This window comes from Sebastes umbrosus, chromosome 12 (assembly GCF_015220745.1).
Source record: "Sebastes umbrosus isolate fSebUmb1 chromosome 12, fSebUmb1.pri, whole genome shotgun sequence".
Lineage (NCBI taxonomy): Eukaryota > Metazoa > Chordata > Actinopteri > Perciformes > Sebastidae > Sebastes > Sebastes umbrosus.
The window spans coordinates 9,414,573-9,439,297 of record NC_051280.1 but is presented as its reverse complement, the minus strand read 5'-3'; the positions used below and the strand labels follow the sequence as shown (position 1 = coordinate 9,439,297).

The window sequence follows — 24,725 nt, the reverse complement described above, 5'->3', positions numbered from 1 at the left end:
TCTGTGCTTTTATTTTGGAAAATTGGGTGAAACACAGATTGAAAAACCCAAGACAAAGTGTGGATGTTGTTATTCCCAGTCAGCTGATTCACTTAACACAGCTGTGGGAAGAATGAGTAAACGGAGCTACTGAAGTAAAACCTCATGGCTTTCAGTGGTTCATGGTTTGAGATCTCCAGTTTAGGGCAATGAAATAAACACAGATAACTAGGGCTGCATTATGACAATTTATTATCAACTATTTTGATAATTGATTAATCGTTAAAGTAATTTATGAAGAAAAAAAAATGCTAAATATTAGCTCATTCCAGCTTCTCAAAATATGAAGATTTGCTGCTTTTGTTTGTTATATATCGTTGCAAACTGAGTAGCTTCGGGTTTTCGAGTTTTCCAGATCAGTGTCTTTTAAAACCATGTCATGAACACGAGTGTAGCCTGCAGCCTGTCCATTTTATGTCTGAGACATCCCAAGTAGCCACTGATGTTATCTGAACACTAAGTGCTCAGTCCAAACATCCTTCTGGGCTCACAATCTCATCACTCTACAGATTGAATTTCCAGTGCTTCCAAACTACAAGGAGGCTGTCTCAGACTTGAGGCAGATTCCTGCTTATTCCCTAAGCTGGGCGCTGGTGGTCTTATCTGAGAATTTAGAAGAAGATCAACACTGGATTAAGTTTAAACTTTTGGATTTCTGCCATTTACAAGCCATTATTAAGGAGTGAAAAGTCACCCTAGCCAGATGTGGATAGGCAGAAGAAAAAAGCAGAGTTGGTTTTGAGATATTTTGCCTTCTTGTGATCTGCCACGTGTTTGAGCATATAAATGCAATTTGAGCACGCTCAGCCTCAAAGCCCCACTGACCTAGCAGTTTGGCTTTTATCACCATGTGGAAAAATTGAAGTATGGGAATGTTTGATGTGTTTGATGAGGAGAAGAAATAGAGCATGAGTTGTGAATCATAATGGGCCGTAATGAGAGAGCAGCAGAAGCAGGGTGAGGTGACAGATTCATTATGTCCTGGGCTGAGCAATGTAGCAAAAAATCCTCGCAAAATTTTAATGAAAAAACTAATGTACACATTACATGCATGACTTGGGCTGGCCGACATGATGATACATACCCTTGAGATTATAGAAATATGTGAACATCATATATTTTGCCAACTGTGTATACTGAGGTACCTATCTTGATTAATGGTTCTGGTTGTATCCAGCCACCATCGCCTTATGATAATACTATAGGATATTATTATTAGAGATGCAACGATTGATCGGCTGATTTTCAGCTTGATCGGCCGCTTGATCAGTCTCAGATATAGCCAATTCGGTGGCGGTCAAATTTCTCATGAGCCACACGTCACATCACATGCACAGTGGCTCAGACAGCAACGGACTATTGTCACAGCCACACACACACACACACACACACACACACACACACACACACACACACACTGTGTTGCCAACTTGGCGAATTTCTTGTTAGATTTAGTGACTTTTCAGACCCTCTCAGCAACTTTATTTCTAAAAAGTGACAACAAATTTAGCGACTTATTCAGACCATCAGGGAAAAAGTGGGAAATATATTATACTGTAATTAATTCCCATGCATTCTGCTTGTGACCGGCTCTTCTGTTAACAGTGCGGGCTGTTGAATTATTTTATTTACAAAAAACTTTGCTCGATTTATTTCCAGAAAATGTACTTTATCACGATGCATGTTGATGTTGTGTTATATAATAACTCATATCATGTATCTATATTGCCCACTCTATAGCTCACACTAGATAGATCACATTTCTCCTTGATTCACATTTGTTATATAGTTTACAAAAACAAAAGCAAGAGTTAAGAATCTACAGCCGTGCTGTACTTGGGCACAGTGGTGCTTTAAGCTAAATGTTAACGTCAGCATGCTAACATGATCACAATGACCATTCTAACATGTGGATGTTTAGCAGGTATAATATTTACTATGTTCGCCATTAGTTTAGCTAGGGATGTCACGGTGAGGACATTTTTCCCACCGGTTAAAAAACTTTTGACAACACCGGTGTTACCGATTACACCAGTAATTTTACAAGAAAAGGTGATACTCAATATATGTAGAGAGCTCACTTTGATCTTCAGCTTTGGATGGCTGTGTGTCTGGCCTCTCCAGACCAGCTTTCACTGCAGGCTGGGTCGCTCCGCTGTGCACACCAGCTGTGAACACTCCGTCCTCCGTATGGCTTCATACCAAAAGTTTTCAGATTGACTCATTAAAGTTATGGTTCCCTATTAGTATTAAATCCGAAGTATTGCCAAATAGGTGCTTTTCGCTTTGACACCAAATCTCCGTCATCAACTTGTCTGTCAACTCTCTCATCTCGTGTGTGTGAAATCTAACTCCTGCTACTCTGTGATGAGACTCCAGACTGACACTTTCAGATTATAATTGTAGCATCCATTGTCTGATTATGTATTGATAACAAATAAGAGTTTTTTATTTGATGAACGTGGGGGCTGATGCACGAAAATGAAGTAAATGGGTTTTATTTCTATATAAAAAAAGCCAAACAACGGGTGGGGGTGGTGGGTAAGTAATGTAATTGGTGTATGCCCAAATACTGTGTAACACTGGTAACACCGACTACTGTGGCAAGCAAGTTTAGCGTATAATAGCAAAATTTGCTCCTCAGCACTAAACACAAAGTAGAGCTGAGGCTGATGGGAATGTCATTAGTATTGCAGGCATTTGATCATATAGACAAATAGAAATGTTGGCCTAATTATGGCATTAGATGACAGGTCAGGGGATCAAAGTTATTACAATTCAGTCGATATCAAAGTGGTGGACTGACAGTCCCGTCACTATGTCACTAGCATGGCTAAAACGAATTTCAGAAATTTATCATTTACTTCCTTGCATCGCTTAAGGTGTTACCTATTGCGTGGATCCATACCAGTATCCCTTCAATGTTTAATGTATCTCCATTAAACAGCCCTCATGGTGTCACACAGAGGATGATGGATGATGCTCTGCCATTGTTGGAGCTGTGTGAATTGAGCTGAGGGAAATCACAACACTCTGACACGCTGTCAGTGTTTCCTGTGAGACACACACTCAGGCTGAGATATTTCTCTGCTCCTGCCGGGCTGCACATATAAAAAATAAAATAAAAATCACAGTAATAAAACTGTAAACCGAGGCCACTTGATTCATACTGTATCTGTGGCGCTTATTTCTATCAGTCACAAATACATCCGTAAAGGTTTGAATACATCCTTCTTTGGTAATTCTTGTAAATCCTCACTAAATCAAATCTATAATTATACACTCACTTTAATCCTCATGTTCTGTAACAGTGATTTGTATGGTTAAGCTCTACATCTGAAGGGGTCTACATGAGCTACATTAGATAGGTACGATGTGATGGAAATAGCCTGAAGAACAAGATAAGAAATTTCCACTATATATAAATGAAAAGGGGCATTAAATCCACTTTGTGTGTGAGTAAGAATGAAAAATGCCTCGAAGCCAAGGGCCTCTTTTCCAGCATAAAGTCAGTCAGGAAGGGCTTTGTTTTCAGCGAACTGGAAAATTGGATTTTCTCTGTTTAAGGCAAAATGGCAGTACACCTCTAGCTCTCCTCAGTGGCACCCGATTACATTCACTCTATATTTAGGCTTTGGACATGTGACAGAACTGGTGGTTTTGTCAAAGACAACTACATTAAGTACTCAACATTTAGGGTAGTTAGGTGAGGAGATGGTGAGCAGGAGGTCTTTTACATTTGTGGTCTGTGAACACCTTCAAACCAATATCAGAACGCCATTCATAAAATGAAATAAATGCATAGACGTCTCGCTGCTTTACTTTTTTTTAACAAAGACAATGGAGAAAAGCCCAGTGCAAGAAACAGGTGGAAATTGTAATTATACATGAGAATGAATTATTCAACTGTGAAGTGACACTTGTTTTCTTCTTCTCAGGAGCAGCAGGAGGGGGACCAGGTATCCCACAGGTCGTCCACCAGTCGTCTGTCCAGGTCTCCTTTGAAAGGAGTGAAGAAGGTGAAGATGATGGAGTGTAAAGTCACCATGCTCGACGGCTCCGACTTCACACTCAACGTGGAGGTGAGAGGAAGCGGGGAAACTTATTGTGTGAGGGTGCTTAAAGGGGAAAGAGAAGTAGTAGTTGCAGTCTAAACTGATATATAAGCACTTTTCACTTTAGATAGTTGTTTGAAATTGAACTGTCGCTGTTGTATCACTTGGCCTTTTGAATTGCCTTCCAGCAATCAGCAATGTAGCAGCACTAATGATATTTGCATCAGTCTATAATGACTATAATTAGACAGAGACTGACTTGTCTTTAATGTGGTTTTTTTTCATCAATTTTTTTTAGAGCTAGTATTCTTCCATTAACCATAGGGTTGGTTGTTTGATCCCCAGCTCCTCTTGTGCACATGTAGCGTCCTTGAGCAAGTGCTGTCCATTTAACAGGGACCATAATGATAAATGTAAGCCATGTAATGCAAATGTGCACTTTTAGTAGTAGAACAGGGTTTGGGCTGCACAATTAATTGAATATTAATCGTGATCATGATTTTGGCATCCCACAATTAAATGAACACGATCAAATGCGATATGGTTGTTTACGCGTGCACCCTACAGCTGCAGCCTGTGAAAAACTTTCCTGAATGTTGCGGCTGCAGTCCAGAGTAGAAGAGTGATATACTGTATATTACTCATTTAAACAGAGAGGAAACGGGCAAAACAAAAATGCACTGAACTCAGGTGAAGAAGAATCTTATTTCAAGTCTTATTTTGATGCTACAATCTGTTAATTAGCAGGAATGCAGCACAACGTGGTAGTGAGCACAACTATTTATTTGAATCTGAAAGTGCAATAAAGATATTTAATCCCTAAAAACAATGGATGATCGTGATAAATTGTCATGCAGCCCTAAACAAGGTTCATGGAAAAGTTATATTCCTTTTGATAAACAAACAACACATGGCACCATTTAAGCCTGGATTTCAAACCATTACAATTGTGGTTGACAAACCACCTCAACTTTGATTACTGCATTAATATGTAAAAACAAAAGTGTGTCCCAGAGAGACATTGTCAAAAGGAGCTGAGTAGCCAACACCGTTCGCCTTCTGCTGCACCCTTGATTTCCTCTGTGTATCAGTCTTATGATACTTAGCTTGTTGTATTAAAATAGAATAAAACTGTGCTATTTTGACAGCCCTTCTTAGGAGTAGGGATTTAATGGATTTCACTGCACATTTACATTGTGTCAAATTGCTTTGTGGGATTTGTCTTCCCTCCGAAGCTTCTCTATGTAGTCCTGAGAGGAAAAAATTATTCATATAACGGTTCTTAAATGTTTAGTTCTTACTTCAAAGCTCCTCAGCCATCCAGAAATAAACCCTATGAGGAAAGGAGAGCCAACAATCAGTGGAAAAACACATGTCTTTGTGTTGTAAATGTGAAGCTCGCAACACCGCCACCACGGCAGTGTGGCTTTTATCATAATGTGGAAAAATTAAATATGGAAATGGGATGTGTTGTGGAGAGAAGAAACAGAGCATGAGTTGGTTGTTAATCATAATGGGTTAGAATGAGAGAGGTGGGCGAGGTGTAGGACGGATTCATTAATTTCGGCGCTGGCCAATGCAGCAAAAGAGTGATATCAAAAATTAAATGTTTTAATTTTAATTGACTTTATCACTAGAGAGTGGCAGCCAGGATAAAGGTGTGGTTTTGGTGGATTTCAATGGACATTTGCATTTGTATTGTGTCAAATTGCTTTGCAAGGCTATTTTTTTTTTCCCAAAGCAGTACTTTGTAGCCTTGAGTGGAACAATTACTCTGATTATCTATAGTCTTAAGTATCCATGGCTTTCATGCAAGTCAAGGAAAATGTATTTTTGTTGTGAATGTGAGTGTCAGATCTCCTCAACATAATAGCTTCTTTCTGCTTTCAAACAGTCATTCTTTCTCTTAGAGCATTATGAATTCAGGAATAAATCTGAATAGTGAACTTATTTGACATTTCACTTTTACATATTTTCCTCCTTCACAATAAGAAGTTGAGCCTTTTTTTCTCAAAGTTACAAGACTCAACTTTGTACATTCCCAGCATGTGTGCAGGCTAAACAGGGAGTAGCAGACCCTCCTCCTCCTCCTCAAATCCCCTTTGAGCAGATTCCTCCCCACCAGGGGTTTGGATAGAGGGATTAGCTGGTGGTGGTGAGGTGAGGGGTTCAGACCGTGAAATGGGAGCATTTGTTTGAGGGAATCAGTGTCATTGACTCTGTGTGTTGTTGGCATGATTACTTGGTGTCCCACTGTGACCATGGAAGGATTCTTAAGGACAAGGAACTGGAAACGGGGGTCAGTCTGGACAGAGGCAGAAAGGGGTTTCTACAGTGTTGTTAATTTAAATGTATTTGTTCAGGGAGATACACTCATGCTCTAAAGGAAGTGAAATAGCTGCACATTGAGATTCAAACAAAATAATAGGAATTTCCATGTACATATAATATGTTTAAAGGCATTATCCTTTATCTGAATGTAAAGTAAAAGAAGAAAAATTCAAATCACTGGACTGAAACCTGCTTTAACTCCTAAATTAATTAACAGGTATTTAAAGCCTTTGAACTCTGCAATAGAAATGGTCTGCCAGTGCCTACATTGGTATTTTTTGCCAATTGCGATGTCAATTCTAACAGTATCTTCAAATGCCTAAAATCTGTACAACCTAAGCTAAAGTGTTATGTAAGTCAACAAGCCAGTATAATAGATAAACTTAATGAAATTGTGTCATAAATTAAAAAAGAATACCAAAATCTAATATTTTTTCATAAACTTGTACTAAATACACACACAAAACATTGATCCAAAAGATTTCTAACTGTAGAAACATGAACAAAATATTTCTTAACGCTCCATAAGTTATTTGATCTATGCACATTTTTTTGTTTTTTATGAGCAAATCGAGTGTAAAGGTGCTTTAAGAGTTTTGTTACTTTCCACACATGACGTAATTACGTCATCACAAGCGCCCAACGTGATGACGTGAAAGACCGAAGCCTTAGATTTCTGAATGCTGAATGCTCAAGCTGTTACGGTTTTATTTTACATTGATTTAAACAGGATCATGCAAACAACGATCTCCCGCGTTTAAAGGGGCACTCCATGAATTTAGTACTGTACTTTTCATAAAGTTGGGGGATTTGTTAGAGACAGTTACAAAAAATTAAAAAAGGATTGATATTGCAAAAGCTTTTTGTCCCTAATGAGGGTAAAGCACCAAAAACTCTGGATCCTACTTTAAGTAAAATTGGTTGATGGGCCCTTTTTATGCGGTAACAACAGACAGCAACTAAATCTGAGTTAATAGTGTTCTCTCAGGCCTGTATTATCAATCATGATCAGTTGAAAAACTTTTTCATCTAGGAGTTAGATTCTTCAATTATCTAAGTTAATATACTTTAAATTATTCTCAACAGAATATCAATAATTGGCCTCTGCAGACGTGGAGTGTAAACTACATTATATTACACACACTGCTGTTGAGCTTTTACTGTATCCACAACTATCTTCCTAATTATCATTTAATCTATTGGGACCCCTCGAAAGCGACATGATACATCCCAAAGGGTTTATCCTTATGTAATAATGACTTCAACTAATTGGACTAATCTCTAGTAATGTGCCACTCTTACAAAAACACACTGAAGAAATGTAAACATCACTATTTACAGTGTGTATTTGTGTCTAATGGTGTAAGTGTAGAGTATTGAATCACAGCGTTCCATCTGTTTACTATCCTGTAATCTCCGGTCCTGCCCCCCCCCCCCCTGCCAGGACGACCTGGCACAAGTCTCACCCTGCCTCACTTTGTCCCAACACTGACACCCGTTACATGAGGCATACTTAGCTGACCTTGGATTAGAGTGCATTAGAGGAGATGTGAGCCAAGGGAACAAGTAGAGAAAGAAAGAATGATTGAGTTTCCCAAAAGTGTTTCCTCTCAAAAAACACCTGCCATGAAGCAGGGTGTACATGAAGCTCCTAATCTCTTCATTCGTCTCATGTTAAAAGACTTAATCTACAGAAAATGAATGGACAACAATAATTTTTAAATCATTAATGAAGCAAAAATTACAAGATTCATATCCACTAGTTCCAGTAGCTTCCTAAGTATGGTGATTAATCTCATTTTTATCATTTTAAATTGAATACTTTTTGATTTTGATCGGACAAAACTAGCCATCTGCAGTCATAACCTTGGGCAATGGGAAATTTTGATTAGCTTTTTTTTTTAATATTATCTGACATTTTATATATTAAATGGTTATTAATCGAAAATTACTAAGTTAGAGTAGTAGTGTACACATTAGGGGTGTACCGAATAGTTTGAAGCTTCACTTGTAATGTTGACATTTGAATGCTGCATAGCTTTTTTTTCTTGTCTATTCATTGTCTTTAAACACTGTATTTCTGCACCGTTGCAGATAATAATGATAGAATATTATTAGTATTATATTATTTGAATTAGATTCCAGTGGTGGCTGCATAGGATTGTTTCCGTCTCGTGTGATCCAAACATTTCGAATAACTCCAGAGCGTTGTAAAGTCCAAAAGTCAACCTATATTGAAAAATAATAGAAAGTAATAATAATAATACTAATAATAATAGAAAATAATTTCCAAAAGTCACAACATGTTTTTATCTAACAAAATATTCTGCTTCAATCCATATTTGTTGGTGTTTAGCCATTCAAAAACAAAAAATTTTCACTGCAGTCAAAAAAACAGTTTGCTTTCTGGTTTGCACCTGTATTAACGGGGTGGTCTAGCAGCAATCTAACAGCACCATAAATTACATTAATATAACCACAATAACAAAAAATCTGTTTTTTTTTTACCATTTTTAAGGATCAAGATTTTATAAAATATGATGACAGACATTCGAAGTCTCATTTGAAAACCTGAATAGAAGCTTTGTCATCCACAAAACCTCAGTGTGATAGGTGCTGGATGCAAAAACATCAAGAGTTCCTGCATGCTGTAATCACAGCTCCCCTTAATTTCATTTGTAGGTTTCGACTAACCACAGGTCTTCCTCGGGCAATGTCTATTTATATTAGTGCTTTTTATTTTCCCTTTAACGAGGATATGTTGACACATATAATGTGATTAGGTGATTATGATGTTTGTGGTTATTTCGCTATATATATATATATATATATATATATCCCTCATTTCCTTCCTGTGGGAGGACATGTAGTTGTTCGAAACGTAACTAATCAAATTAAAGGGAGCTGTGATTCCAGTGTGCAGGCACTCCTTTAGATTGCAGTATAATAGAAGAATAATTACTAGGGCTGCCCCCTTTTAGTCGACTAATTGGTCGTTTTGGTCTTAGTGGACTAATATTTCTTTAGTCGATTAATCGTTTTTTATGCTTTTTCATGCTGAATGACTTATTTCCAAGAAACTTATGAGCACATCTCTGGTAAACACAAGATTTAAAGTGGTGCTTTTGTGTTTTCTTTGTTGAGAAACTAATTTTTACAGATCTATCGATGAAATCAACTAATCGTGATTGTTAGTCAACTGAGAATTTCTTTGGTCGAGGACAGCTCTAATAATTACAGTATAGAAGAAGTGAAAGGACACTTGAGCAAGCCTCTGTGCTATGAGTTACGCAGCACTGACTGAATAGCAGTCTTTTTTCAGATGGTCGTGACTGACTTGAATCAGGCACCTTTTTATAAGGAGCAGTTATACAAAATCAAGCTGTGCTAGTTGATGCAGTGGTGATGCAGTAGGCATGAGTCACACCTGGATGATGCTGGTAGTAGGACAATACCTGCAATCACAGTAACGATGTCTCTCTGTATATTTTATACAGTAGACACACTAACACCCTGACTGAAAAGGTTTCTTTTTTTTAACAAACAGATGGCTAATTAGCTGCTTGCGTACCATAGGAGTTGTCATAGCAACCAATAAGGCACAATCACGACCAGTCAGAGTGCTAAAAATCCACAGTTGTGTGAAAGTGTCCTAACAGCTGAGGGTGAAACACAGCAGACGTAACATAGGTCAGCTTATGGTGTCTGACACAGTGATACAATTGAGGTCAGAGTCCTCTTCCTCCTCCTCCCAATCCCATTTGAAAAACGGTCCAGAATGTCAAGATTTGATATTTTTATCCCCCTGACCTTGTAGTTTTCCAGCTCAACTCCATTTCAATTTCCTGTGGGAAAGAAAATGTCTGCACTAATCGTTTCCTATTATTTTCTGTGACACAGAACTGCTGAACCTCCTCCACTTCACTTCAGAGGGTGTTATGTCTCAGCGGAGGGGGATACAAGTCCCACGCCTCACTGTGTTGTTGTTATAAATCAGACGGATATTTTTGAAAATCCCTCTAGTTTACATTAGATGCACGTCTTTATCCTTCCTCTAAAGAGCGTGGCTATGCATGCTAAATGTTGTCTTTTAATTAGAGCTGCAACAATTAGTCGATGGGCAGCAAATTAATCTGCAACGATTTTGATAGTCGCTAAAGTATTTCTTTATGCAAAATGCCACACATTTTCTGGTTGCAGCTTCTCCAATGTGAGGATTTGCTGTTTTTTCGTCTTTTATATGATTGCATACTGAATATCTTTGGTTTTTTGACTGTTGGTCGGACAAACAAGACATCTGATGAAGTCAACAAGGAAAATGTGAAGGGCATTTTTCACTATTCACTTGTAATTGGTGGACAGTTTATTGGATAATGAAAATAATTGTTAGTCATAGCCCAACTTGTAAAGCATTCACAAGCTCTAGCTCAAAGTTCAGTTCACACAGATTAAAATGAACTAGTTCACGTTCATGTCTTCCGTTTTCTTTAACTGGTCGGATGCTATGGCGTTTAATTAGTCTCAAAACCCGTGCACATAAAACCCAGATGCGTGCACGTGACACAAGCTCACAGAACAGTATTCGTGAGCAGAAAAGCATCCTTTCTGCTCAGCATGCACCAATGAGGTCCTGCGAGCACGGGGCTGTGACGAGCGCGAGGTCAGCCCTTCCTACGCGCTCGCAACTGCTCAACACTCGCTCGTCAAATTGACTTTTGAGACTTGAGATTGCACTAGCCATGCTGAGTGCAGTGGGAATGCAGAGATGAGCACACTCTTTTAGCATGTTCATGCACAACACTGGATGCAAGTTCCGGTTTATATAATCAATGTGAGTCTCCAAACCCACTGCAGCTACAGCTGTTGTTTGCTCCCTAAATTCAATCTTGAAATCGATCATTGAAGATGGATGTTTCTTTTCTAATTTGAGATCAAATTTCCATCCAATTTCCTTCTGATCTGATTCTCCCAAACAACTCCGGGAAATAAACCAGATATACCAGAATATAAACCGGATCAGTCGGCCGCATCTGCTGCACTCCTAACATATCTGCTGTTTATCATAGTCCGCCTGTTAGACAGCTATGTGACTAAACAGATCACAACCTTTGTGTGTGTGCGTGTGAGCGTGTGTGTAGAGATTCTGTCAGTAAAGCCTAGTGTTGCGTTGAGAAGTCACAGCAAGGCAGCAATAGTCTGACACGACTCTGCTAATTCCCTCAGAGATGTTCTGCTGGGATTAACTCTCTGCCACCAGCAGCTTTATGGCTCTGCTAAAAATCACGCACAGACACTCCAGAGTTCTCATCATAAAAAGGACAAGTGTATGCGTCAAGTGATGAAAGGGTGTGGGTGGATGCTGGTATAAATGTACCACATGTGTCAAACAGGCCAGATATGTGTGTTTATTTCCATCTGGACCCTGGTGTCACAGGCTACATGTGAATGTGACAGATGCATGGGTGTGCTGCTAGAATAAGCTGTGCCAGTGGTTTTCAATAAATCCAGACGTGAGGAGGTGGTTTCGGCTCTGTGCAGGAAGGAGGCGGCTGTGTTGTGGCAACTCGGGCCTTAAAATATCTCATGTGAGCTGGACAAATGAATCTGTGAAGTCCAGCTGCCTCCAGCGGGGGAGACGACGGAGCTCCAGCTGCTCACATCCGGCACTCAGCTAGAGACGTGCAATCGATTGGTGTAAAGCATTGCTGATGTTCACCTTGAGCTCAGGAATTTGAAGGTGTATTTATACTACTGTGCTTTTTATAGAGGGAATTGATCCACAGTGGCCCAGTTGATCAAACGTTGCTGCAATACATGTGAGGGTTAACCCCTGCAGGGAAGGCTCTGTGATGCAGTAGGGCGATGTGCTGCATCATCATGTTGTTTTTGTAATTGAAAATTTGTATTTAATGTTGCTGTTTTGTGAAAATTAGTTTTTAGTGACTGTATGTAGTAGAGTAAGGAGAAAAAATAAGTTACAGCACCAGGTTACAGTTTGCCGGGCCTGATGTTCAAAAAGAAAGGAAGCGTGTAGAGACTGGTTTACAGTTTGCATACAGGGTAATATCTGCCTATGTCTTTTTTTGTTGACAGAGAGTAATATTGTACTGTTCAATGCAGTTTTTTATTATCTGAAGTGCTGTACTTCTTTTTAAACATGGCCCCTGTCCTTACAAAATCTCTTTTGTTTTAACCAGTTCTTTCTCTCAAAACAGGGTCCTCAGTGGTCCTTACAAATATCAATTAGATGGTAATCAATGATAAATAAATAAAAAACAAAAAAGTTGGTTATATTAATCGTCCGCTCCGGACAGATGTGATCACTATAAGCAGTTTCCACTGAATTTTTTTTCAAATATCTCAAGATAATTAATCAAATGGTGTCATTAAATAACACAGCCTGAGATTGTTACATTTTCTATGCAGTTATGTTTTCCTTTTTTATTTTCTTTTGTGTATTTTAGTGTTTTAGTTTGTTCTATTGTCACATTGCTGTTGTTGCTGTTAATTAATTTTTTTGTGTTGATAATTGTTGAATAATATGATTCATCACAACACAACAGTCATATTTTATTCACAAATATGACCGCCAATAACATTCTTTCTTCAATCTCATGCAATCCAGTTCAAAGTTGTTAGGATGTAACAATCCTTGATCTCATAGTAGCAGTAGATGTTTCTGGAAAACTCTTTTCTCATGCAAAATAACATCTTGATTCTGTTTTGGTGGTATAATCCTTTTAAAATGATACTCTCTTGTTCATAAAAGGCTGTGTAAAAGGGTGTGATAATGCATAAGACTTCCAGTGTATCCTGTGTTAAATATGTTTGTTTCTTGTTGTGTTTTGTTTTCTCACAGAAACGATCCAAAGGCCAAGTGCTCTTTGATAAAATATGTGAACACCTCAATCTACTGGAGAATGACTACTTTGGCATCACACACAGAGATGTAGAGAATCAGACGGTAAAGAAACATCTATAATATGCTAATTATCAGTTTTTGTGAAGTTAACTTTTACAATAAAAATTGTATGTTAATAGCAAGGTTATGGAAGAGTCAAATATGCTGAATGACATTGAATAACATGAAAACTTTTCCATCTATTAAAGTGTGCACGAGAAAGTAATTTAAAAGAAACTTTGGTTTCGGAAAGAAACTTTGGTTCTTAGTAATTTGCTCATAACTTTGTGATGATGAATGTTTTTTGTCTGGTTGTCTTTTGCAGAATTGGCTGGACCCTTCCAAGGAGCTAAAGAAGCAGATCAGGAGTAAGTCTTGTAATCTAATAAAGCCACTCATGTGTTTTGCCCTGAACGGCCAAACGAGGTGTTTGCAATTGTAAAATGCTGCTTTGATAATTTAATGTTCTTTCTGCGTCTCAGCCGGTCCCTGGAGCTTTGCTTTCAATGTCAAGTTTTACCCTCCAGACCCCGCCCAGCTGACTGAGGATATCACAAGGTGAATAAGCAGCTCATTTAGAATGATTATGTGATCGCTGGCAGACTTCTTTAATGTTTCAAAATGTATCGCTGTTCATCAATCCTTGTTATAAGTGTAATATGAGTTCATTTTTTATTGATTTGGAAGCTAAACATGTATTGTGATAAGGAAAATATAACAGATTATTGCAGGCAAAGAAAATCCAGACATTGGATTTGATAACAATAACAAAAAAAATGTTTTGTTTTCTGTCTCTTCTTCCTCTCTCAGGTACTACTTGTGTCTGCAGCTGAGAGATGACGTGGTTTCAGGCCGTCTGCCCTGCTCCTTTGCCACCCACACGGTGCTGGGCTCCTACACAGTGCAGTCTGAACTGGGAGACTACGACCCCGAGGAACTAGGCAGCGACTACATCAGCGAGCTGCGCTTCGCACCCAACCAAACCAAAGAGCTGGAGGAGAAGGTCATGGAACTCCACAAGACCTACAAGTTAGTCTCAGCATCATTTCGTAAACTCTTTTTACTGTGCTTGAACTGTCCAGCACAACTTTTGATACAGTTCAGTTATACAAAGGGCCTATTCTGAGAAAAGAATGAATAATAGACAGTATTCATTTGTAAAGGTTACTGGTGTGAGAAAGGTAGTAATAGAAGACGATTCAGATGAGCATATCAACATTTGTGTCAACTCTGAGTTTTTATCATCTAGATTTTTGGGGTTGGACAGAAACGGTCAATCCCAACTGAATGCGATGATTTTAGAAGCATTTTTGACGTCCGTCACTCGCGCATCTCACGGAACAGATACACTTCTAAATCAATCGGCAACTCTTTTGATAATTGATTAATCGGTTTGAGCAGTTTTTTTAAGAAAAAATAGTAAAAATTCTCTGATTCCAGCTTCTTAAATGTGAAAATGTTCTGGTTTCTTTACTCCTCTATGACAGTAAACTGAATATCTTGAGTTATGGACAAAACAAGACGTTTGTGGACGTCATCTTGGGCTTTGGGAAACACTAATTGATGTTTTTAATCCATTTTAGGACATTTTATAGACCAAACAACTAATTGATTAATCAAGAAAATAATCGTTGGTTGCAGCCCTAATCGAAACATCATAATACACAAGTATGTCATCTAAATTGATAATAACAAACACATGCTAACTCAAATTTCTCAGAAAATCTGATCATTATCAAGATATGAAATGCCCTGTATCGGGATAGAAGATTTTGGCCATATTGCCCAGCCCTTTGACAAATTGTAGATTGGGAGAAAGTATGAAAAACATGATGCTTGAATACAGAAAAAAGAAAAGATTGATTTTTTCCCCGCACGCAACAACCTTCAGCTGCCAGAAATTCTGCCCACAGGCAGTAAATACAGTTAAGTGGGTTCCTCTGATTGTAAACCAAATCACAGAAATGATCAAAAACATTTTTTTTAAAACGTATTTTTTATTGCAACCATTATTGCAACACCAACAAATCACAGACAATACAACAGATTGCCAATTACATTTTGCTTATATTCCATTACATCATTTCACCAAGCTAACCCTCAACCCCCATCCCCATCTCACTAACTCCTCTCTCCACCCCTCTTTAGTACAAACTCACAAACTCAAACTATCATCAGATTTTGATTTGAATGTGATTAAACTCTGGTGTACAAACACACCTGTAAAAGGAGATGTGAAACAACCCAACCTGTTTTAAGGATGATGGAAAATGTTGACATCACATAAGACCTTGTTGCTCATAATGTGAAGCTGATTGGGAAAATATGTAGTGTCTTTAAGAATCCGACTAACTTCGAGCCAGTCAGTCAACCTGAGTGAATATTTACAGCCTGGAATAATAATGTGTTCAGAAAGGCAGCATGTCTCCACACAGTGGTTTTATGTTTTCCTATAAATGGATCTCGCTGGCTGTCCTTTGTCTGAGCCCTTCATTCTCCCTGTATTACAATGATTCGTGTGTAATTTGATGCAGACCAACTGGATGGAGCGAGGCAATGAGAGTGCAAGGATAAGGGTCTCTCTAAAGACCCATCTATGCTAAAAATGGATGCACTCATGTTACTCTGTTGTGCTTCAGTTAAAAGCATCAATAAAGACATTTTCCAAAAGCTTTTATGCAATAAAACTGAATTATCCTCTTTTTAGATCTTATTGGACTCTACCTCTTTAAGTGTTGCATATTCACATTGGTCAGAAAGCATTAAAACTCTCTTAGCTATATGCTTGTTCTTGTCTGACCTTGTCTGACCTGATCTGTTATGTCCTATCAGGGGGATGACACCAGCCGAAGCAGAGATACACTTCCTGGAAAATGCCAAGAAGCTGTCCATGTACGGCGTGGACCTCCACCACGCTAAGGTAACAAGTCACTACAAACTTTATTGTCTCTCACAAGTCAAACTAAATATCTACTAATGAATTAAGATTTGGAGAGGGCTCATCACATCAGTACATGACAAGTTTCTGATATCTACTTTGTTAAAATCCTACATTTTTCCACTGAAGTTGTGGGAAATGATTAAATAGTTTATGAAAAAAAAAAAAAATCAACTACAATGTCCCTGATGTCTCAAAGATGCATTAAGAAATATGCAATGAAATGTTTAATATACATTCTTGTATTCTCTTTAAAGGCATAGTTCAACATTTTGGGAATTTCGCATTCTTGCCGAGAGTTAGATGAGAAGATTGATACTAATGTAATGTTCTACGCGACATATGAAGCTATAGTCAGAAGTCAGTAAGCTTAGCTTAGCATAAAGACTGGAAACAGGGAGAGACAGCTAGCTCTGGCTCTGTTGGAAAGGTAACAAAATCTGCCTACTAACACCTCTAAATCTCCCTAATTAACACGTTATATATTGTTTGTTTAATTTGTACAAAACCGAAGTGCAAAAAACAATAAATTGTGTTTTTTTGCTGCGCTTTAGAGGTGTTACTGTCAGATTTTTCACCTTTGGACACAGCCAGGCAAGGTTTGAATTTTCAATTAGTTTTTATTTTATTTTATTTACGACTTTTCGATTTCATTGAGTTTAACTTCAGTCTTTCAGAAAGGTTTAATTTTAGTTTGTATTTATTTATTTTTTGTTTGTACTGCTAGTAGTTAGTTTAGTTAGTGTTTGTTTTTGTTATGGCCAGCTATAATGTCTCAGAAGTAGCTACATATACATACAAAACACATGGTTGGAGAACTGTGTAGGAATGGCCATAATGTTTAAAATGTAATGTTTAATCTTTGCACTACTTTAGTGTCCGATGTGAAACAATTGCGGCATAGCGCCGTCTCCTGGAAGGTCAAGTCTGTTCAATTTCTGTGGTTCAATGTCACGAGAGTTGACTGATATTTTATGCGGTCTCCTTTTTCTTTAGTGATATATTATTGTAGCTAAAAAACTAAAAATTTAATTAATTTACGTTCATTTTTATTTTATTTTCATTTGTTTTTTAACCAGGTAATATCATTTCAGTTTAGTTTTAGTCTTTCTTTAAGGATTTAGTTTCTATTTAGTTTCAGTTTACTAATAATATCGTTCACATTGTTATTTTTGTTTTAGCTATAATAATCACACTGCCATTGATATTTCCCCTTTTTTCTCGTCTTTATTTTAAGCTAACCAGCTGCCAGCTGTAGCTTCACATTTACAGTACAGTTCTTTTTAGTTTAAGTTTACTAATAATATTGTTCACTGATTATTTTTGTTTTAGCTATAATAATCACACTGCCATTGCTATTTCCCCTTTTTTCTCGTCTTTATTTTAAGCTAACCAGCTGCTGGCTGTAGCTTCACATTTACAGTACAGACATGAGAGTGGTATCGTTCTCTCAATTTCACTCTTGGCAAGGAGGCGAATGAGCTTACTGTATTTCCCAAAATGTTGAACTATTCCTTTAAGTAGTACACTGAGTCAGTGTACTAGAATGTCACTCGTGACTTCGGTAATGATCGGTGTTTCCAAGATGCATTAAGAAGTATGCAAGGGATATGTTAAATATTAATGTCTGTATTCTTTTTATGCAAGATGAGACTAACACATTCCACTCAGTGACGCTTGCCTCCACAACACCGCTGCTTCAAAAACATGCCGGCTGCCACAGTAATTCCTCAGTTTAACATGCCACTGCTGTTTCGCTGATTGACTGACATTATGTTACTGATGCCTCTGTGGATTTTGGGGGGGTTGAGGGGTGGTGGGGTGGTGGGGTCTGGAGCCCAGCTTGATTTTGTAATCTGCCGGACAGATGGGATCAAACGCGTCATCAGAACACAGGCAGTAAAGAGAGAGCTGGATTACAACTGCAGGGCTGCGGCCATCATAAAAGAAAATCACAGTCATCAGTCTTGATATGAATCAGTTATCAAAAGTGCTTTGAAAGTCAAAATGGGTGTAGATGTGTGAGCGATGGAGAGGATATTGCCTTCACAGATTTTAGATCAGAACAGAGGAGATCACAGAGATGAGGAAGCGGCCTTGATCAAACTGACATCATTGCTCGCTGCTGGATATGTGAGTCAGTTTTGATACACGAGAAAAATATGTACATATCAGACGAGCATCCCTCTTTTGTCTTCTCTCCTCTCTCATTAAATGCAAAGTTGGTAGGGAGTCTCTATGAATGCTTGGCTCCAGCTGAGGGAGAGGTAAGAGGCTGCATCTCATGTGCTTTCCTGCGTGTGTGTGTGTGTGGTTTCTACTTGTGCATGGTGACGTACAAAGTAGTCATTTCAACATCCCACTAGGACTGATTGTTCCTGCTTTTGGACCAGCGCTTCCCTCTAAGAACGTCATCATTGGTTTCACATGCTCACCTCATGCTTTGTGCAGTGAAGAGCATCATTTTGTGCTTCATCCACCATTTCCCAAGACTTCACTGTTGCTTTCAGTGCCCCCATGAGTCTTTATTCCAACATCACCACAGCCTGCATAGAGAAGATAAAAGTACCATATGCCTGATTCCACTCTCCATCTGCCTGCTTTACCCTGTTATTATCACAAACTTTACCCTGCTGTGCACTAGACCTCCTTTATATCCTGTAGAGTTTATGGACGTTTACGCTGTGCAGAACACAAAAAGAAGCGCTTCTTCTTTGAGATTGTCAGGGATCATGTGTTACCAAAGAAGTGACACATTGTGAAGGAAATTCATTAAACTAATGTTTTATTTTTTGCTGTTTTTTGCCATTTCTTTGTGTGTGTGTGTGTGTGTGTGTGTGTGTGTGTGTGTTGTTCCCAGGACTCTGAGGGTGTGGAGATCATGCTGGGAGTTTGTTCAAGTGGCCTGCTCATCTACAGAGACAGGTTGCGGATCAACCGGTTCGCTTGGCCCAAAATCCTCAAGATCTCTTACAAGAGGAACAACTTCTACATCAAGATCCGGCCCGGCGAGGTGAGAACAATAACAGTGCATGTATTATAGGGATGTCCAGAGCTGGGGGATAATCAAGGCATTTATTTGATCGGTAGCTGCTGTAGAGCCTGATCCACCTCTGATTCTTTGTTTGGTGTAACCCGTTGTCCTTCTCATGGCTTCATACCAAAAGTTTACAGATTTCCTGATTAACGTTATGGTTCCCTAATAGCATTTAAATCTGAAATATTGCCAAATAATTTGCTTTTCCCTTTGACACCAATTCCTCCGCCATCGTCTTGTCTGCCAACTCTCTCTCGTCCCGTGATAAGCTGCTACTTTGTGCTGAGAGTCCGTATGGAGCAGACACTTTCACTTTCAGTTTTTAATTGTAGCAGCCGTCTGACTATGTATTGATAACACACTTAGTACTTTACAAATTTGAGTTTTTATATGATGAACGTGGGCGCTGATACGCGAAAATGAACTAAGTGGGTTTTATTTCTATAACAAAAAAGCAAAATGAGAGTGGGGGAAGTGGGCAAGTAATGTAATCGGTGTATGCCCGAACACCGTGTAACACCGGCTACAGAGACAATCCTACTGCACAGCTGTTTTAATATAGGAAAATATAAATATTGGAATGGGATATGGAATCGGGATATATTGAGATCTGTCGCAAAAATAATGGGACACTGGTATATCACTATTTTTATTAGCAGTTTCTTTTTTACAGATGTAAACGACTAGTAACATGTTAGCATTTAACATAGAAACATACATTTATGGAAATTGGGAATAAAGATAAATGAATAAATAAGATAAACGTTGCATATATAGTGAATCTGACCCCAGTGTTTTGTCCTTGTTGCAGTTTGAGCAGTTTGAAAGCACAATTGGTTTCAAGCTTCCAAATCATCGCGCTGCCAAAAGGCTCTGGAAGGTCTGTGTTGAGCACCACACCTTCTTCAGGTAAGAAACAGAGGACCTTTGACTGTGATAAGAAACAACTTTTGAAGCTGCTGTAGGTAGCTTATTAATTGGATTAAGAGGACCTATTATGCTTTTGTGCTTTTTCCCTTTGCTTTAGTGTGTTAAATAGTTTTTTGTGCACGTAAAAGGTCTGCAAAGTTACAAAGCCCAAAGTGCACGTCAAAGAGAGTTACTCTCTCCCGCAGAAACGCTGCTCCTGAACTGCCTAAAATGCCTTGTTTGAAGTCCCGCCTTTTCTTGTAATGTGGTGATGTCACCAAGTAACACATTTACATAATACCTTCCTAGGAGCTAGTTTGGCACGCCCTCAAACAAAGCGAGTTAGAGTGGAGCTGCAGCTGAGTCCGAAGAGTTTGGTTCAATTGACCAATCACATTAGAGTGGGCCAGCTGACCAATCAGAGCAAACTTTGCTTTTCTGGGGGGGATGTAAACATGTTGTAATAGAAACCCAAAATACAAGTATGCACCTGAAAATGAGCATAATAGGTCCTCTTTAAAAAAACGAACAAACTGAGCTGTCGTTGTGTTGTCCTGTTGTGGTATCAGGAATATGGTCACTGGCATTAATTAATGATTCAAAAACATTCCCCTTGACAGCAAAGAGATGGTATTTTGTCCATAGTCGGACTCACCAACACAAGCTACTTTGTGTTCTCAAGTCTTTGACATCCTTTGTTGTTAATTGTTCACAGTCATGCCAGTCCTGTAAACACAAGTTTACTGATAATCACCATTGATGATTTCTTTGTAGTGAAATAGAAACAGTGCTCAAGCTGTTAGCAATTGTGACCATTTGGACAACATGTGAAGTCGCTTTGCAAAAAAGGGTCTCTTGGGTTCTTTGGAGTAGCGAGCCGAGCCTGAGGGCCCTCTGGAGAACATTCAAATGAGTAGGAGTTCTAATGTTTTACAGTGCGTAGATTAAATCTGTGTTGCTATTTCTGTTTTGATTAATGTGAGAGTTTGTAATTCGTGACAGGCTCATATCCCCCGAGGCGCCGCCGAAGAAGTTCCTGAGCCTCGGCTCCAAGTTTCGCTACAGCGGCAGAACGCAGGCTCAGACCCGCAGGGCCAGCTCTCAGATCATCAGACCTGCTCCGCTCTTCGAACGCTCCGCCAGCAAGCGCTACAACATGTCCCGCAGCTTAGACGGAGGTGAGGAGCAGTTGAGGGTTTTGGTTAATGGCCGGCTAAAGTGCCACCCAAGTTGAAATGTTGTTAAAGGACGGGTCCCTCTGCGTTCTTTTCCGAGGTTTTTTCAAATAGAAATGCCCTCTCAGCCATTAACAAAAAGAAGTGACGTAGGTTACCAAAGTAAGCTAATTGAAGCTAATCAATAAGGTTATGAATAATGTGAACGCTAGCACTAGCTGAGTCAAAGTTAGCTGTGCTAAGTTTGGAAATAACTGAAAGGGTTGGTTCGGATTTTTTGAAGTGGGGTTGTATGTATACTCCCATGTTCTGCAAGGTAAAATTATTATTTTTGTGAATGGAATCTGGTGGCTTTGAAGAGAGCTGTATAAAGTGAGACAAAGCAGCTGTGGACTGGAGCAGCAGAAAAAATGTATTTTAGCCACCGGAAAAAATCAATATAAGATTAAGAGTACGCTATATTTAGAATATTTTCAGCGCTTTACCTCGCCGTCAGACAGCCGTTCTGATTCTGTTTCTGACAGAACTGACGCGTTATATCGCTGTCTTCAAAGCCACCAGACTACATTCAAAAAACAGTAATTTCACTCCGCAGAACAGGGAGTTGCTGGTCTACCGCTGCATCGATCAGTTAGTTTGTTTGAGTTATTGTGTGACTTTCAGATCTGAACTAATGTGGTGTCCCCACAGCAGTACAATGCTTGGCTTCCTGCCGGTACTGCTGTCTGCTTCTCCAAACTGGGAGCATGCTGACCGCCATTTAAGTTACTTTATGTAACGTTAATACACTGATGTACATGTGCATGTAGCAGTGTCATCATGCAGAAACCTACCTCAGGTCATGTCTGGAAAAAGTTTTCAGATTGGGAAAATAGCATTTTGACACTAAAACATGTGTACTTTGACCAAAATTTAAATGTTCAGATTTTAATACGGATATAAGGAACACCACCAAAAACAATGGATGCAGTCTTTAACCAAGGACTTGTGTTCTTTTATCCAGTTTATTTTGATTATGAATACTTTTAGAAGCTCCTTTGTGTCACCTGCACACTTTTTCACTTTAGTTAGATGTTCCTAGTTTTAGATGTGATGTTTATTGTGTCTTTTCTGAACTTTTGGGCAAAACGTTTCTCACTAAAAGATGCTGCTGCTACTTTTTTGGGAACAGATATGATAACAGAAACCTTTTGTTAGAAGTTCAAATTAGTTTTTTGTTCCTCTTTATTTCTTTGAAAAGGAAGAAAAATGTGCTTTGCACCAAAACCTGAAAAGATAAAATGTCTGGCACACTCTTGCAGTGCAGTGACAAAGCCACAATGGGTATTACACAGTAAGAAATTAAACCCTTTATTCCACTGCTCACATTTTTCCTGGATTTCAAAACGGGCCATAGGTGTCCATAAAACGTCGCTGGTTCCAGTTCGTCACATCTATCTTTGTCTTTTTGTCCTCCAGCACCCATTATGGAGAACCATGAGACTCTCATGAAGGACAGCGCCACTGACGGGGCAGCCAAAGTCATCGCCAAGGGAGACATTATCACCACGGTAACGACAGAGAAGAAGGCTGAGGAAGAGAAGGAAGAGCAGGAAGACACTCGGATGGATGCTGTAGAGACGCCAGAACCGACTGCCACAACACCGCTCAGACAAGACACAAAGGTAAACCGCTGTCTAACCGGTTCAGTGCAGCCAGAGCTGCATTTAATGTGGATAAAAGAACATTCTAGAGGCTTGAATTGTCTTCGGATTTCAAAGAGAGTGATGATGAGTGATACAAATATGCCTCCAGGTTGTTAAAGAAACAGATGTTTCTTAGAAGCTGCTGCATTTTGTCTTTTTTTAAGTCCTTTTTTGAGATTTTAGTTTTGTTTTCTTTCTTGATAAAACGTCTTAATGGCTGATGAGGATTTCCCAATTGCTTTCAGCTTAACCCACTGCAGCAGACTAGGCCTAAGTGCTTCTTCTCATCTTGTGTGCGCTTTACTAATTAGCTTTTCTTTTCTTGTCCTTCCTTTGACCCCACACTATACTCGTGTGTGTGTGTGCTCATGCGTATTCGCCCCTTCCCCTTCGCTCCTCTCCATTTACACACACGCCATCTCCTCGTCGACACTTCCCTCCCATCAGTGCTCCCCTCATGTATACACAATCGACCCCCTCCGCTCCGAGCTCTCACTCCCCTCATCCCCTGTTACATCAACTAAAGTACGGCGGAGGCGCAGGGAGAGCACGCGTAAACGGGCCTCGTCGGTCAGTCCGGCCAAGAGCAGCGCTGGGTGCCGCCGCCGGCAAGCCCTCGCAGACCGCAAAGCCGCCCTGCTGGACGAGCAGGTGCTGCTGCTCTCGGCCCGCAAGCAGAGGCTAGAGCAGGGCAAGAGGCGCGGCGGCACGCTCTTCTCCTTCTCCCTGCACCTACCCGACCTGTCCTCCTTCCTGGACGAGGACGGCTACATCTCCTTCCCCGATCTGACGGAGATGCGCTTCCTCCCACTCTGCGCGCAGAACTTCCTCCCCATTAAGTCCCCGTCACTCATCCCTTGCTTCCTCTTCATTTTCTTCTTCCTGCTCTCCACCTCCTTCTCCGTCCCCTACGCCCTCACCCTCTCCTTCCCCCTGGCGCTGTGCCTCTGCTACCTGGAGCCCAAGGCAGCCTCCCTGACCGCCTCCATAGCCCAGGGCTACCATGACCATGACAGTTCAGAGGAAGAGGAGGTGTGTGTGCGTACGTCTGTATGTTCTAGTACCCGCCTCTGGCGTAGGTTGACGGTTCATTATAACAGTTAATGCTGTCCTGTATCTCGCTCTGCTGTTTCATCAGTTCAGAGCCGACCTGGAGACTTTGTCCGTCCCAGTGTCTGTCAGTTCTCCTGCTTTCAGAACCTCATCTCTGCCCGGTCACACTCTCATCCTGTAGACTACATCCTCATCAGCATCACACAGAGATGAACCTGCAAGTCTCACCATTTCATATTTGATCGGCTTGCATTTACTCCATCTTAACGAGAGGGTTAGACACAAATATTGGGGACTTTTTACTCACATTAGCCTGAAATTTGTTCATAAGCTTTATGTAGCATCACTAACAAATCACCATGAAATAACATCACTGCCATGCTGCAGTGTAAAACAGTTAATTGTAAAAATCTTTTAATAGAGATAATGGGGATTTGAAGAACTCACCTATCATCATTTAAGGCGCTTTCACAAGCCATAGTCTGTTTGGCCAGTCCGAATCAGAGTGAAATTGATACTTTTGGTTTGTTTTCCATTTAGTCTTGTTCGGTTTCACAATGCGCAAATTAAAGCGGATCAAATTAGAAAATTAATTTGCTGAG

At 39.6% G+C, this 24,725-nt stretch overlaps 1 protein-coding gene and 1 long non-coding RNA gene across 14 annotated transcripts in view; one reads left to right on the top strand and one right to left on the bottom strand.

Moving 5' to 3' along the window:
• LOC119499418 (protein 4.1-like) overlaps window positions 1-24,725 on the top strand; it is a 54,425-nt gene that overhangs the window by 10,473 nt on the left and 19,227 nt on the right. For 7 of the 13 annotated variants that reach the window (XM_037788729.1, XM_037788726.1, XM_037788728.1 and 4 more), the window contains exons 3-13: window positions 3,978-4,121; window positions 13,285-13,389; window positions 13,652-13,694; window positions 13,809-13,884; window positions 14,137-14,355; window positions 16,159-16,246; window positions 18,487-18,531; window positions 19,125-19,277; window positions 20,113-20,210; window positions 21,213-21,388; window positions 22,844-23,049. In XM_037788729.1, the coding sequence (XP_037644657.1) occupies window positions 3,978-4,121; window positions 13,285-13,389; window positions 13,652-13,694; window positions 13,809-13,884; window positions 14,137-14,355; window positions 16,159-16,246; window positions 18,487-18,531; window positions 19,125-19,277; window positions 20,113-20,210; window positions 21,213-21,388; window positions 22,844-23,049 (1,353 nt within the window). Of the gene's footprint in view, window positions 1-3,977; window positions 4,122-13,284; window positions 13,390-13,651; window positions 13,695-13,808; window positions 13,885-14,136; window positions 14,356-16,158; window positions 16,247-18,486; window positions 18,532-19,124; window positions 19,278-20,112; window positions 20,211-21,212; window positions 21,389-22,843; window positions 23,050-23,517; window positions 24,103-24,725 lie in introns of all 13 variants that reach the window. The other 6 variants (XM_037788730.1, XM_037788727.1, XM_037788723.1 and 3 more) reach the window with 3 other exon arrangements.
• On the bottom strand, window positions 725-24,365 carry LOC119499421. Its single transcript, XR_005209396.1, has 4 exons — window positions 24,290-24,365; window positions 14,544-14,554; window positions 4,825-4,827; window positions 725-734 (listed from the first exon to the last, which is right to left on the bottom strand). It is a non-coding gene; the product is annotated as an uncharacterized LOC119499421 (long non-coding RNA).